This window comes from Odocoileus virginianus, unplaced genomic scaffold (genome assembly GCF_023699985.2).
Source record: "Odocoileus virginianus isolate 20LAN1187 ecotype Illinois unplaced genomic scaffold, Ovbor_1.2 Unplaced_Scaffold_13, whole genome shotgun sequence".
NCBI classification, from domain to species: Eukaryota; Metazoa; Chordata; class Mammalia; order Artiodactyla; family Cervidae; genus Odocoileus; species Odocoileus virginianus.
Window position 1 is genome coordinate 2031734 of NW_027224275.1, and position 13349 is coordinate 2045082.

A 13349-nucleotide genomic window follows, 5' to 3' on the forward strand; every position below is an offset into this window, starting at 1 on the left:
CCTGTGTTTTTGAGTCTGGCTTTTTTCTGGCAGCATAATGCATTTGACAAGTGTCCAAGGAGTATCCCTCTGTGTTGATGCTGGTATTGCGTTGCATGGATACAGTGGAGTTGCTTTTATCCCTTCTTCTATTGATAGACACCCGGGTTGCTTGCAGTTTTTGGCTGCTGTGAATGATACTGTTATGAAATTCTTGTCGGAGACAGTATACTACTTCTATTTGTTAAGTATTAAGTAAATCACCTTTTGTCTGTCAGGTGTTCCAAACCTTTTATTTTCCTGAATTTGTCATTTATCTTCTGACTTTCATGGTGCTTCTTCTGTATGCAAGTTTCAAAATTCTGTGTGGACAATTTTATCAATTTTTCCTTTATGGCTTCTGGATTTCATGTCATAATAGGAGGAGCTTGATCTACATTGATATTATGAAAATACCCACCCTTGTTTTCTTATAGTGCTTTTATGAGTTCTTTTCTCTATTTTAATCTTTGAATCATCTGAATTTATCTTGATGTCAGTAGGGAGGTAGAAGATCCAGATTTACTGTGCAGATGGCCAGTCAGTTTTTCCAGCACTGTGTGTTGAGTCTCCCTTGCTGATCTGAAATGCTACTTTGCTATTGTCTTAATTCCCATATATACTTTTATCTATTTTCTTTCCACTGACTCATCTGTCTTCTCCTGTGCCACAGCCACATTGTTTAAAATACAGTAGCTTCGTAATACATTTTAATATCTGATGGTGCTAGAACCCTTTCTGGAGTCGTCTTATTAAGAAGTTTCCTGGCAATTCTTGTCTTGTTGACCTACTAGATGAGTCCGCTTGAATCACTGTGTCATGTTCCAGAAAGGAATCCTGCTGGGGTTTTTATTGTGATCACAGAGATTTTGCAGATGGATGTGGGGAAGAAATCCCATCTTTCCAGGATACAGAAAGGACAAGAAAAAGACAAACATCGCGGATGACTCCCAGGTCTGGATTTGAATACCAAGGGGATTTGAGGCCCTTAGCAGGGTGTGATGACCAACTTCCACTGAGCAGAAGGCTTCCCAAGTTTGCGGGGATCCTGAGGAGTTCACCTTAGACCTTCAGAATTGGAGATGTCCAGGGGAAGTCCTTAGGGAGAAGCAGGCTCTCAACACCAGCCACCCCCATTCTTTTTGGAGTCCATCCTCCAGCCGGAGTGGAGGCGCTGGAGTGACCCAAGGCTTCCCTTGTGGAATCAAGACAGACTCCAGGGTCCTGTCCACCTCGGTACCCCAACTCTTCCCTCCCCGCCTAGCTCACTGGGCCCTAACCACTGACTTTTTTCCCCTTTCTCCCCAAATTGGTATGTGTTCTTTCCTCTGCCAGGAACATCCTTGCCCAAACTCTTTCCCTCTCATCCTTGTTCCCTCTCATCCTTTCATCTCAGCTCAGATTTCACTCCCTGAGAGTGAAATCACTCTTGCCTGAGTGTCCCCACAAGCCCCACCACACTAGGGTCTCTCACTCTCTGCCCCTTTTGTGTTTCCTTTGTGGATGTTAATGCAACTTGTTGTGATTGTCTTTGCTAATGTGTCAATCATCTGTCCCCCTGTCAACCTGGCTAGGCTACATGGGCCAGTTATTTAATCAAATACTGATGTGCTGCTATGAAAGTACTGTGGAAATGTGGTGAACATCTACTGTCAGCTGATGTGAAGTAAAAGAGAATATCCTGAATAGTGTGGCCTCAGCCACACTGAAAGGCCTTAAGGACAAAGCTGAGGTTGTCCTGAGGAAGAGAAAATTCAGTCTGTGGATTGCAGTGCCAGCTCCTGCCCGTTTGCAGCCTGATAGCTGGACACCCTGATAGCTTGTCCTGTGGACTTGAGACCTCAGACTGGGCTTTACACCATTGGCTCCCTTGGTTCTCCAGTCTTAGAAACGACACCATAGGCTTTCCTGGGGCCCCAGACCAGAGATCATGAGACTTCTCAACCTCCATAAGTGTGTAGGCTGATTCTTTATGGTAAATCAATCTCCTATTGGTTTTGTTTCTTTGGAGAACACACACACACACACACTCATAATCTCCTGGTATTATTCCTGTGCATGACCTTGACAGATGCACTCCCTGGTTTACTCCATTAGGCTGGGGACCATGTCTGTCTACCCGCTGGTGCCTAGCACAAGCATGCTTGTTGAATCATGGAATGGCCAATGGCTTGTGCTTCTCCCAAAGCCCGTGTCCACTGCCAGATCCCCTGACTTTCCAGACTGAAGAGGGACCAATGAGAAATGGACCTTCAGGGGCTGGAGCCTGCTTTAAGGGAGGATGGAGGCCTTGGGGTCTCACATACCTCTCTGGCAACCTCCAGCATTTCCCCCGGCCTCAGAGCTGGGGAGCAGGGTGATGGGACAAGGTGTACAGAGAGCACCTCCCCACTGGTGACTGCAGGTCTTCATGCACCCCTGTGGGGGGAACTTAGGCCCCACCTGCAAGGTCCTCCCAGCCCTCCCAGTGAAGGACCTGCACAGGCCAGGGGCCTCCAACCAAATTTGCTGTCTGAAGCAGGTTCAGGGCGAACCCTCCTTGTGGGGGTCATCGAGCAGCATCCGAATGCTTTCATTCTTTCTTGCCCAGACACACCACTCTTTGTGGCTGGGCTGTCAATATGCTGAGATGCTTAGAGGCTGGGTGCAGGCTCAGGAACCTGTTTGTCTCCCAGGGAAGAAACTGGAGGAAAGAGAGCAAGGGAAGAAGGCCTCGCAGGTGAGAGGAAGCAACAGGAGAAAATGGACCTCAGAGGGAAAGAAGTATCCCAGGGGACTCCCAGGAGCCAAGGGGCAGTGCCGTTCTGGAAGGATCGAGAAACTTCCATTGGGTTTATGGCCAAGAGGGAGTTGGCCCTTTGGCCAGCGAGTGTACTTGGGAAGGAGCAGGACAGGAGTCAGATGGCTATGGGCTGACGAGAGTCAGGGGAGGAGCGGCAGGTGTCAGAACTGCAACTGGACGGGCTGAGGTGGGTGAAGACCTTTGCACATGGCCCAGTTCAACCCCCTTGGGAAGAATCCAGCAGAGAAGAGGCTAACGGTGCAGGGGTGCAGGAGAGAGGGCAGCTGAGCGATGGCACAATGGTGGGAGCTGCCATCTCTGGGCAGGAGTAGCCTGGGACACCCACCTCTAGGAGGAACAGGCTGGAAGGGCCTGCTGGGGCCAGTGAGGCCAAGCAGGGTCAGGTGGCAGGAAGTGCTGGGGGGGTTGCTGTCCACACTGGCTCAGCCTTGAGGTAAATACGTGATTGGGATGGGAAGTTAACCCAGCTTAGCAGTCCAAGCTCAGGTTTTATTTCGGGACTCTGAAGGCTGGCAGAAGTGAGGAGGCTCTGCTGCACTGACTGGCCTTCAGCACCCCAACTGGTTGGCTGTGAGCAACAGTCTCTGGGCAGGTGGGTCCTGCTACCCCTGGCCCCACTGGGGATAGGGGACAAGAGAGGTGGGCCCAAGTGTCCCAGTCAAGCTCTGAGGGGCAGCCGGGGCCTGCCTGGGGCCTGGTGCCACTGGGGCACTTGAGTTAACAACACAAGGGGAACAGAGGCCAAGCCTCTGACATGGAGTCGTGATTGGGGCTGCGGGACACTCATAGGACATCCCCATTCCCCAGATCTACGAGGAGCACTCTACAGGAAGCAGGAGGGGCTATGTGAGCAGGTGGGCCAAGCACTGGGGCTTTGGGGCCCTGACTGCTTCCACCATCCCTCTGGCCCACAGACCAGGGAGGTCTGCCTCCACCCCTATGGAGGGCAGGAGGAAAAGGGGACGACAGAGGATGAGATGGTTGGATGGCATCACTGACACAATGGACATGGGTTTGGGTGGACTCCGGGAGGTAGTGATGGAGACGGAGGCCTGGTGTGCTGCGGTTCATGGGGTTGCAGAATTGGACATGACGGAGCGACTGAACTGAACTGAACAGCCACTGAGAGTGGCGGGTGGGGGCATCTCCCTAGATGCTTCTTAAGAGCATTTTAGGCTCCACTGGACAGGACAGGACAGGCCTGCCGCATTGTACCTGCATCCCTCAGCCCCCAAAGTCATTCTGTTGGAACATCCTATACCTTGACAATGAGTAGGTCTTCTTCCCACCAGTTATGGGGCTAAATGTGTGTATTCAATTTTGGTTATATGTGATCCCAGCTGGTGCTTCAGCTGCACTTTTACAGCACATAGTGTGTGCAAAGGGGTCCCCAACTAGCTTCCTCACTGCCTTTGGGGAGATGTGGTTCCATATGCAACCTCTGCCACCTATGCACCAAGTCCTGGCACCTTGTGGGAGAGGCACAGGTCCCATCTCTTTAGTATCTGCTTCAAAATGGGGTGAGGGGCTTGCCTCACAGTGTGAGGTGACAAGAGCCCTTGTCTTCATGCAGTTTAAGCTGGAAACAGCCTGCAGCCAAGATGCTGCCGGCAACTGCTGGTGGGGAGGGCGGGGAGAGGAGGCGGCCAAGCAGGGATTGGGCAGCAGCATCAGGATTGATGGGTCGGCAGAAGGGGGCCCCAGAGACGGGCCCCAAGCTTGAAGGGGGCAAGATAGTGGCACACCTCCTATGCCCCGTTGGCCCGGCGTCCTGGACCACCAGGCTCTACCCTCTGTAGTGCTCAGGAATATGAGGGTTGCCCTTAGTTTAGACCTTGGGGGAAGGGCAAGGGAAGGGGAGGGAAAGGGTAGAAAGGCCATTTTCTCCCGGGACCACGCCTTCACCAGGGTCTTCCTGGACCTCTGTGTGAAGTGATGGCATTTCAGTCTCCAGGTCCCCGCAACCTCCAGCTGCCCTATGTTGGTACGCCTTACCGTGAGAGACATTGGATCTTTAATTGGCTGTCACCGTCTCAGTGGAAAGAGGATGGTGGTGGAGAACTAGCTTCTCAACGCAAGCCTCCCCCTGCCCCCTGCCCCCTGCCCCCTGCCCCCAGGCCCCAGTGCAGTCAGTCATCTTAAGAGGTCTACACCGTAAACCGATGTGCTTCTGTGCTGTGATGTGAAAGGATCGCAGTGCAGGCTACACAAACTTCTTGCCCCTCTCCTCTCAGTGCATCCCAAGACAGGGAGCACAATCAGAAAGAACCAAAGACACCAGCAGGCTTAACTGACATGGGTTTGTAGACTCTGAATGCTCCCTGGGAAAATGAAAACACAGAGGTACTTTTCTCTTGTTTATTATAGAACGAGGGAAAAAAACACACTTGCTTGAAACAGATGCCAGATTTCAAATGCAGAGGCAAAATACCAGGTGGCAATTAAAACGTCATTACACAGAGTCTGGACACTGATAAAAGTTTACAGGACAGTGGGTGTGGGGTTCCTGTAACAGACACTTAAACATACGTGATGATAACTGCAAGTAGAAAACATCAGTGACAAAACCCAAATCAACTATTCATGTTTACAGACTCATTTTCCCCCCAGACCACAGAGCTTTACATCAGAACAAATACTGAAAGGCCTTAAATCAGAAGCATCTTGCCTCCACCCTGTAAGGTGCCCGTTAGAATAGTGCAAACTGTCTGAGTGATAATGGGTAGAACCCTCAGAGATGCCCAGCTCACAAACTCTCTCTTTGCTTCTCTCAAATCTCCAGAACTCTCTACCTCCTGGCAAATAATTCCTCTGCAGGCTACTTAATGATAAAACAGCTTGTGCTGTAACAGGCTCATCAGGAAAGAGCTAGAAGACACTGCAAGGTTTGCAAAAGACATTAAGAATCACACTGGGCAATAGAAGTTTTAGTGGAAATGGAAATAGATGGCCAAGTGAGTTTCTATTTGGCATTTGTCAGTTTGCACAACACCTCTTGGTCACATCCACCACTGCATCAAAAGCGTAAGCAACTCAGCCACCTGGTTTGATAAGGTATGGCTGGAGTGAACAACACAGTCTGCGTATTTGAACAATGTAGAATACACACGGACAATGACATAATAAACACAACTCTGCTAAAACGAAAGCCATTGTCTTAATTACAAACTCACAAAATGCGGTATAAACACTTCTGTCATGAATGTTTAGGAAAACCGTGTACAAAATTTTCAGATATGTACAGGTAGCTTGAAAAAAAATCACCAGATTTCCATTTTGTCACAGGTAGAGACAGGGATGGGTGTGGGCTTCTGCCCCTCAAATTGTAATGAGGCAATAAGCATGTGGCTGTGTGGGGCCAGTGGTAAATTTGCTATGGACTCACACCACTCCCCAGGGTGATGGCCACATGGAGGTTTCTAGGGTATTTAAAGCTCGTCAGCATTCTTGGGGACATCACCCGGACTCTGGGCCTCAGCACCCTCATCAGCAGCCTGGTCTACAGTGCCACTGATCAGCCTCAGGTTGCCCATCCAGTCTTCATCTGGGCTCTCGGTGGAATCCATGAAAGCATCTATGAAATCCACTACAGAACATTCAGGGAGTGAAATAAGATCGTCCAGTGTGGACTGGGACGACAACTCAGAGGGGTTCCCTGTTCTGTCACAGGGACTGGCCTGGGACTGGCCGGCAGCCACAATGGAGGTGTCAGCAGCAGCAGCAGCCACAGAGCTTGGTGGCTCAATGGCCTGGATGGGACTCTCAGGCCCAGGGCTGACCATACCTTGCTTGAGGGACTTGGTGGCATGTGGTGTGGGCACGGGGCCCTGCACCAGGCTCTTTCTGACACTCCGTTTGCCCAGCCGGCTGAAGCTGCGCTTGGCGGGTGCAGCACCTGCCTTCTGGCTAGGTCTGCTTTCTGGGGCCACCTGACTAGGGGACACAACTGCCTGCTGCAAGGGAAACACTGGGGCTCCCAGGGAGGTTGTCACAAGGGTCTTGGTAAAGATGGCGCGGGTATCATAATGCTGCTGCATGCCATGAGCTGCTTGGCTCGGGGGTGGCTCCCTCAAGACTGGGGTGTGCAGAGATGTTGCTGTCACCACCCAGGAAGTGCTGTGGAGCACGGTGGACATTCCTGATATATGGGGCTGTCTGAGCTGGTGAGGACCCAGAGCCTGGCTGCCCTGGGGGCTGGGACAGAATCTAGGCAGGGGCACTCCTGCAGGAGCAGCATTGGGCATCCCCATGTGCTGGTTGATGGAGCCAGGGCTGCCCGGGGGGTTCTGGCCCAATTGTGAAGGTGTGGGAAACTGGGGGCTGAAGCTGAAAATCCCCTGCTGCCTGCAGGGGGTTGGTGAGAACATGCGCATGGTCTCCTGGCTCTGCTGCCTGATGGGTGAGGCCATTCCTGAACTCAGACCGCTACGAGGGAGCCCAGCTCTGGGTGGTGTCATGCGCTGGCTGGGTAGGGATCTTGCCTTGGTCCGGCTACACTTGGAGATGACTTGACCTTGGATGGCTACCGAAAGAGAGAAGCGGGGGTCAGTTCCAAAGGTGTCTTCCACTTGGGCTGCAGTGGCCAGTGGGCAGCCACTGGCCCAGCACTGACCTCTCACCTCCTGCCCTTGGCTCCTACTGAGCATCCTCCTCTCCCCTTGTTCCTCCACCCTCAGCCTGGACTGCAGTTGTTGGGGGAAGTCCTCCTAGACCCCCTGGGTCTGTGCTTATAGCTCCCCTCCACCCAAGAGTAGATCACATTGGACTGAAAATGCCCGTAAATTTTAAGCTCCGAGAATGGGGTCTGGGCCTGCTTTTATAAACCCCATACAATCCATATACAAGCCTGGTACCACCCACCCCCTGAAGGATGTCCACCTCTTGACACTGGCCTGGAACTTGTCTGCCTGGTCCCTGCGGCTAAGGCACACCTGACATGCCACTCCAGCCTGAACAGGTGGGGGCATTCAGCTGGTATCAGGCCTGAAGGAAAAGGGGGTTTTGCAAGAGAATGGAGGAGTGATGGTGCTATGGTGCCGCCAGGCTACAACAAAGATGCTGAACACCCGTTGGAAGGCAAGCAGCCTCCTTCAAGCCCCGGGTAAGAATATCCGCCCTGGCCCAATGTCACTACTGGCTGGGGACAAGTGCTTAACACGTCTCCTGAGCTAGTTTGGCGGAGATCACTTGTAGTGTTTGGCTAGCACCTGTATCTTCAGCCAATCAATGTTGATTACATGGTTGAGTCAATCTCTTCAATCAAACAGTGATTTCAGAGTCATTAAGACTGAGCCTTCAATTGGGACCCTACTTACACTTTCCATGTGACAGATCCAACCAGGGTGCCATGGAAGTGCCTCACAGACCTACTCTCTTTTCATCAATGCTTTCCAGAATCATCTCATTAACAGTTTATGCTGGAGGGAATTCTCCCCCAACCTCACGCAGTCTCCACCGCTCACCCCTTTGAGAACATGGACTTTTAACTGTTTACCTGTAAATTGACTCATCCGTTGGGTGATACGTGAACTGCGCTGTTCAGGGGTCATTGCCATAAGACCTGATCTCTGCTTCTCTTGCTAAGTAGAAGATGAAAAAAGAAGTGTTAGATTCAGGCTACCAAGTTGTTCTAGCCTTGGTGTCACTGTGTGGGGACTCAGGACGTGGCTTTGGTGTAGCAGAAAGCATGAGTGAACACACCAACACACACTCGCATGCATGCCCCACCCTCCCAAGCAAAACTCCACGGGTATGGATACAAGTAGGATTCGGCACCTGAGTTAAAAACCAATTGCGGCAGCATAGGATGGGGCAGAGACACAGAGCTAAACAGCAAGAGCATGGAGAGAAAAGGTTTAGGCATTCTCGATGTCCTTCTGCTCGGGATGGGGCGGCAGTGAGATGCAATCACCAAAGGAGCAAATGTGACATTAGGCTGCATTAACAGAAGCAGAGTATGTAGAAGGAGGGAGGTGACAGTCCTACACTCCTCTGCCTTGGCCAGACCATGTCTGCAGTGCTGACAAGAGTTTGGGCAAGCCACTCTCAGGGAGACCCAAACTGGCTGCACCCAGAGGATACTAAGAAATGGGGCTTGGGCTCCCAAGCACGTGCGCAAAGAATGGCTGAACCAACTGGGGATGTCAGGGGTGGGGCAGAGCAGCCTCTGGGCTATGTGGTGGTGGGTGCCTGGGCTGTCATGGGGAAAAGGGCCAAGGCTCGTTCTGGGTGGTCCCGGCATGAAGAGCAGGGGTGATCACTTGGTCAGATCGATGCATTGCTCAACACCCGGAGTAGTCACTCATTCCCAGCTTCCCTTCGCCTTCCTGATGGGCTGCAGCATGGGTGATGGGAACGGGCTTCCGATCTCCATCTCCAAGCTGGGTGGACACAGAGAGGAGCCAAGCTTCAGGGCTGCAGTCCCAGCCCCAAATATGGAAGCGCCTAGAGAGGCCTGCCACCAAAGAGCCAGCTGAGGGCCTGCAGAAGGCATAACTTGCCCCAAGACCCTCAGCCCTTTGATGACAAGCTGTGGCTGGGCCCTGGGTATGACTTGCAGTCCACTGCTCACCCGCTGCTATTTCCTCTCCCCTTTTCTGCTCCTCCATGTGCCAACATCCAAGGCAGCCCTATCAGGGAGCACATCTCCCCGAGTTTACTTCGGAACTGTGTCCACCACACCCCAGCAGATGCCAGAAGACTTGACTGGACAACACAGGCTGCCCGAGTGGCCTGCTTCTCCGCTCTTGGATGGCTGGCGTGGGAAGGGGTTGAGGCAGAGGGCCGGCGCTTGGGAGAGTGCCTGGCTCCCAGGTCTGGCGGCAGTTCCCGGCCTCAGTTCCTGCCAAGCCAGAGAATGAACACAAACACGTGGTAGTGGGCGGACTACACGGCGAGTGATTTCAGCATCCTGCCCTTAGCTTGCTTCCTGTCCAAGCTCTTGCCTCCCTTCCCCTGGGGCGGCCCTCTTCCTGCTAAAGCATGCTGTTGGGGGGGCGGGTAGGACCCAAGGATCACAGGGGTCGTAAGAACGTCAAGGCCATGCCACTGGGAAGTGGGGGAGATGGGGGTGGGGGGTGCTGGGCTCTGCCTGAGATGCTTAGGGTAGGCAGCCATTTCTGAAGGCAGCTCTCATCTCTGGTCTGCCCAGTCACCCTCCTACTGCGCCAGGAGACCTGGGCAGAAGATCTATGGCCCCAGCTTACTGATGTGACAGCTGAGGCTCACAGAGGGTCAGTGACGTGCTCCAGGCAATACGGCTGGCTAAGTGCAGTGTCTCCTAACTGCAGGTCCAGTGCTTCCATCTCTCTAGCCTACTGCTTCCAGGACCAGCTCCTGGGCCCTCTGTCTACACCAGCTCTAATTCTGTCTACACCAACTCTAACTCCATCCCCACTGAATGCTCCATTAGTTTCACCAAATGACACAGTTGTACAGGGTGGGAGAGGGGCAGGTGGTGGCTACAGAGGGCGACGCAAGAAAAAGCAGGGAATGACGACGATGGGCCCAAGAGTCCAAAGGGAAGGAGATAGAGAGGAAGACACCCCCAGGGCCTGGGAAACCAGAGTGAAGGCGAGGCTGGGGCAGGGGTCAGAGTGGAGGAAGTGGGCAGTGTCTGCCAGATGACAGAAAATGCTTCTTGAAGAGTCCAGGGTTATAAGGACAGCGAGATGTTGGCCAGCGTTCATCCAAGGAAGCAGAACAATCCGGAACATCCAGAGTTGAAGGCAAAGTCTGGTGGGGGCCACAGAAACTCCAAGTCCAGACAGAAGGGCTGATGCTGGCCATCCTTGGGTGTTGCTGTCAGGCAGAAAGCTCTTCATGCCACTGGGGCATGGGGGGACACTGCCAGCCCGCTGCTCCCCGCCTGGCCCCCACCCCTGGCAGAGCAGCCAGAGCTTCTCTCCAGGCCCCCAGGAGGCGGCTTCCTTTGTTTGCAGACAGAGGCCCCATCCTTTGTTCTCAGCCAGTGCGCTCCGAAGATAAGCCCCAAGAAAACAGTTGTTGCCTTTTGACACTGACAATTAGGATCGTTGGAACATGGAGAAAACAGGAAATGACAAATGTTTTCAGTGACCTGGAGGAAGCGATGGCTGAAAGTGGCTGCTTAGTGACGGACACTCTGAAGGATGATCAGAGAGGAGCTTAGCCAAGCACTGCTTTTCCTAGGACTGCGGGTGGTTGTCATGGCACTCGGGATTGCTGTATAGGTGACACCGAGGGGACAGTGGCAGGTGGGCCCTCTGGGAGCCTAGGTGTGCTTCCCCATGTTGTCCCCGGAAGGAAGGAAATCTCCCAAAGAACGTGGGCCCAGGCTCCTCCTTCCATCCGGCCAGGCGACCACCCTCAGAGAGGCCTTAGCCAGAATGGTGGTCCAGGAAGTCCTGGAACTGCTTTTCTAGGCTTCATGCTAAGGCCAATGAAGCTCTGGGGCTCACCTGAGGTGTAGCGCTCCATCCGAGTCTGCTAGGCATAGGTGGGAGAGACAGGTGCAAGGGTGGCCTGAACCCCCCACTGCCTCCCAACACAGCAGAACCTGACACATAGCTACCCAGGAGGCCAGGCCACCCTGTGGGCCTCAGCCTTCAGCCACCGCGAGTGGGGGTCTCTTGTGAGCCCCCGAGCAAGCACCTGATGGGCCCTCTCTCCACTGCAGCCCATGAATGGTTTCATGACAGAGTCAACCCCTTCATAAGGCCCACAGACACGTTAATTGGATGGGGATGGGACAGAGGCAGAGGGTTGGCAAGACTCCCACATGGATGCCCACACTGGCTTCCTGGGCTTCAAGCAGATTCAGCCTGAAATTACTTGGCCCATGATCCCCAGGAGGAGTGTGTTCTGACTGGGAAGGACTTCCAAAAAAATAGCTCTGACAGATGAGGGATGGAGTCTAGGGAAGGAAGTGGGGAAGGGAGAGAAAGGGAGAGGGAGAGAGGGATGGGACAAAGTGGGGGCTGGTGAAGGAGGGGTGGAGGAGGAGAAAAAAGGGCTGTGTGTGGGGGTTTCTTTTTCCAGCATTGGGGCTCTCCTGCCTCCTCCCCAGCAGATGTGCCCCTGAGCGCCACGCACAGAGCAGCCTGCAGGTAGCAGAGGACACGCAGCTCTGTGTTAGAGGCTCAAAGGTTAAGGAGCTCCAGCATGTGGGCTGCTTTGTTCAATACTCCACTACGAAAAGTACCTTCTTTGGTAGCTTTTGGAAGCCAAATTTGGAAAGGGCTCACCAACATTTCTGACTTTTCCTTTGGAATGTCAAGAAGACATCATTCTGCACGGAGACCTGAGCTCTAGGGGCTCCCACAATGCCCCTGGAGGGGGACTTCTCAGACCTGTGGGCCATGAAGAGGCTTCGACTCAAAGCCCTGTTTGAAGGGCATGAATGCTCTCAGGCTGACACTGTCCTCAGGTGTCCTTCAGACACAACACGGGATGCCCACAGTGAATGCAGGCCAGCTTCACCATGTCCTAACTCTCCCTCCTAACTCTTGGAGCCTGTGACTCAGTTTCTCTGGAGTGCCTCCAGATGGGAGTGCTGAGGAAACCTCAGAAGCCAAGGCCAAGGCAGGCCATACCTGCCGTTTCTGAAGGCCTCAGCTCCGTGTCCTTCCCTGCCCGGTGGGGGGATGGGGAGGGCAGCCTCACTGACTCTGTGGTCCCCAAAACAAACTGCTGGATCCCGGGTGGGTAAAGAGGGTTTACCTGGCAGCCCACTGAGCCCCCGTACCAGTCAGTTGACAAACACATCTTGTGGGTGTACCACGGGACCCAGTGGGTCTACCATGGGCGGAGCTCTGTCCCAGCCCTGGGGTGGTACTGTGTGTGCCTACTCTCAGGAAGCTCACCATGGAGGGAGAAACCAACAAGTAAACCAATCAAAGGAAATCACAACCGAGTGAAGGGACGGGGAGGGGAGGCACAGCAGAAACCCGGGCTCAGGGCTTGGGCCCGAGGGTCCATGGGAACATGCGGGTGCTAAGACAGGAGAAAGCTGAGGGTGTTTCTTTGCCCCTGGGGGCCCCTGGAGCAGGAGTCAGGGACCTCCCCTCGGTGATGGCACTGTCCTTGGGTTGGGTCCAATCTGAAGCTGCCATTGGTAACTTCACAAAAATCACTGCTGTTGAAAATGACCGCCAGAGAGCTGGAGGTTGCCTTTTCTTCTCTCTACTTTCTGCCTTTCCAGTTGACTTCTGACTCCAGGCATCTCTCCCGGAAGGGCCAGGCTTCCATGCTGTGAGTGATCTGGCAGCAGAGGAAACAAATGTCTTTGCAGCTTGCCTCTCTTCTCCCCCGGAGGCGGGGGCCTGCGTCCTCTGTGTCACAGAAAGTCTGGCCTTTCTGAGTCTGGGCTGAGCTGTAGGTTCTGTGCCTCCAAGCCTTCCCCCCCACCCCCGCCCCAAGGCAGGCCCAACTTCCATAGCTTAATACTGAGGATCTGAGGGCCAAGATTCTGTCCCACCCTTCACTGCTGAGTGGAAGGGTTGGTTTTTCAGAGAGATAACATGCTGGGGAAAAGAGTTCTCAACATCAG

The 13349-nt window shown here is 53.4% G+C and overlaps 1 protein-coding gene across 2 annotated transcripts in view; it reads right to left on the reverse strand.

Annotated features, from left to right (window-relative positions):
* Window positions 1-5165: 5165 nt before the first annotated feature.
* Window positions 5166-13349, reverse strand: part of MAMLD1 (mastermind like domain containing 1) — a 54572-nt gene continuing 46388 nt past the window's right edge. The window contains exons 3-4 of one of the 2 annotated variants that reach the window (XM_020903136.2): window positions 8316-8400; window positions 5166-7343 (exon numbers count right to left, since the gene is read on the reverse strand). In XM_020903136.2, the coding sequence (XP_020758795.1) occupies window positions 6250-7343; window positions 8316-8400 (1179 nt within the window). In that variant the 3' untranslated portion in view covers window positions 5166-6249. The remainder of the gene's footprint in view (window positions 7344-8315; window positions 8401-13349) is intronic. The other variant, XM_070462781.1, reaches the window with a different exon arrangement.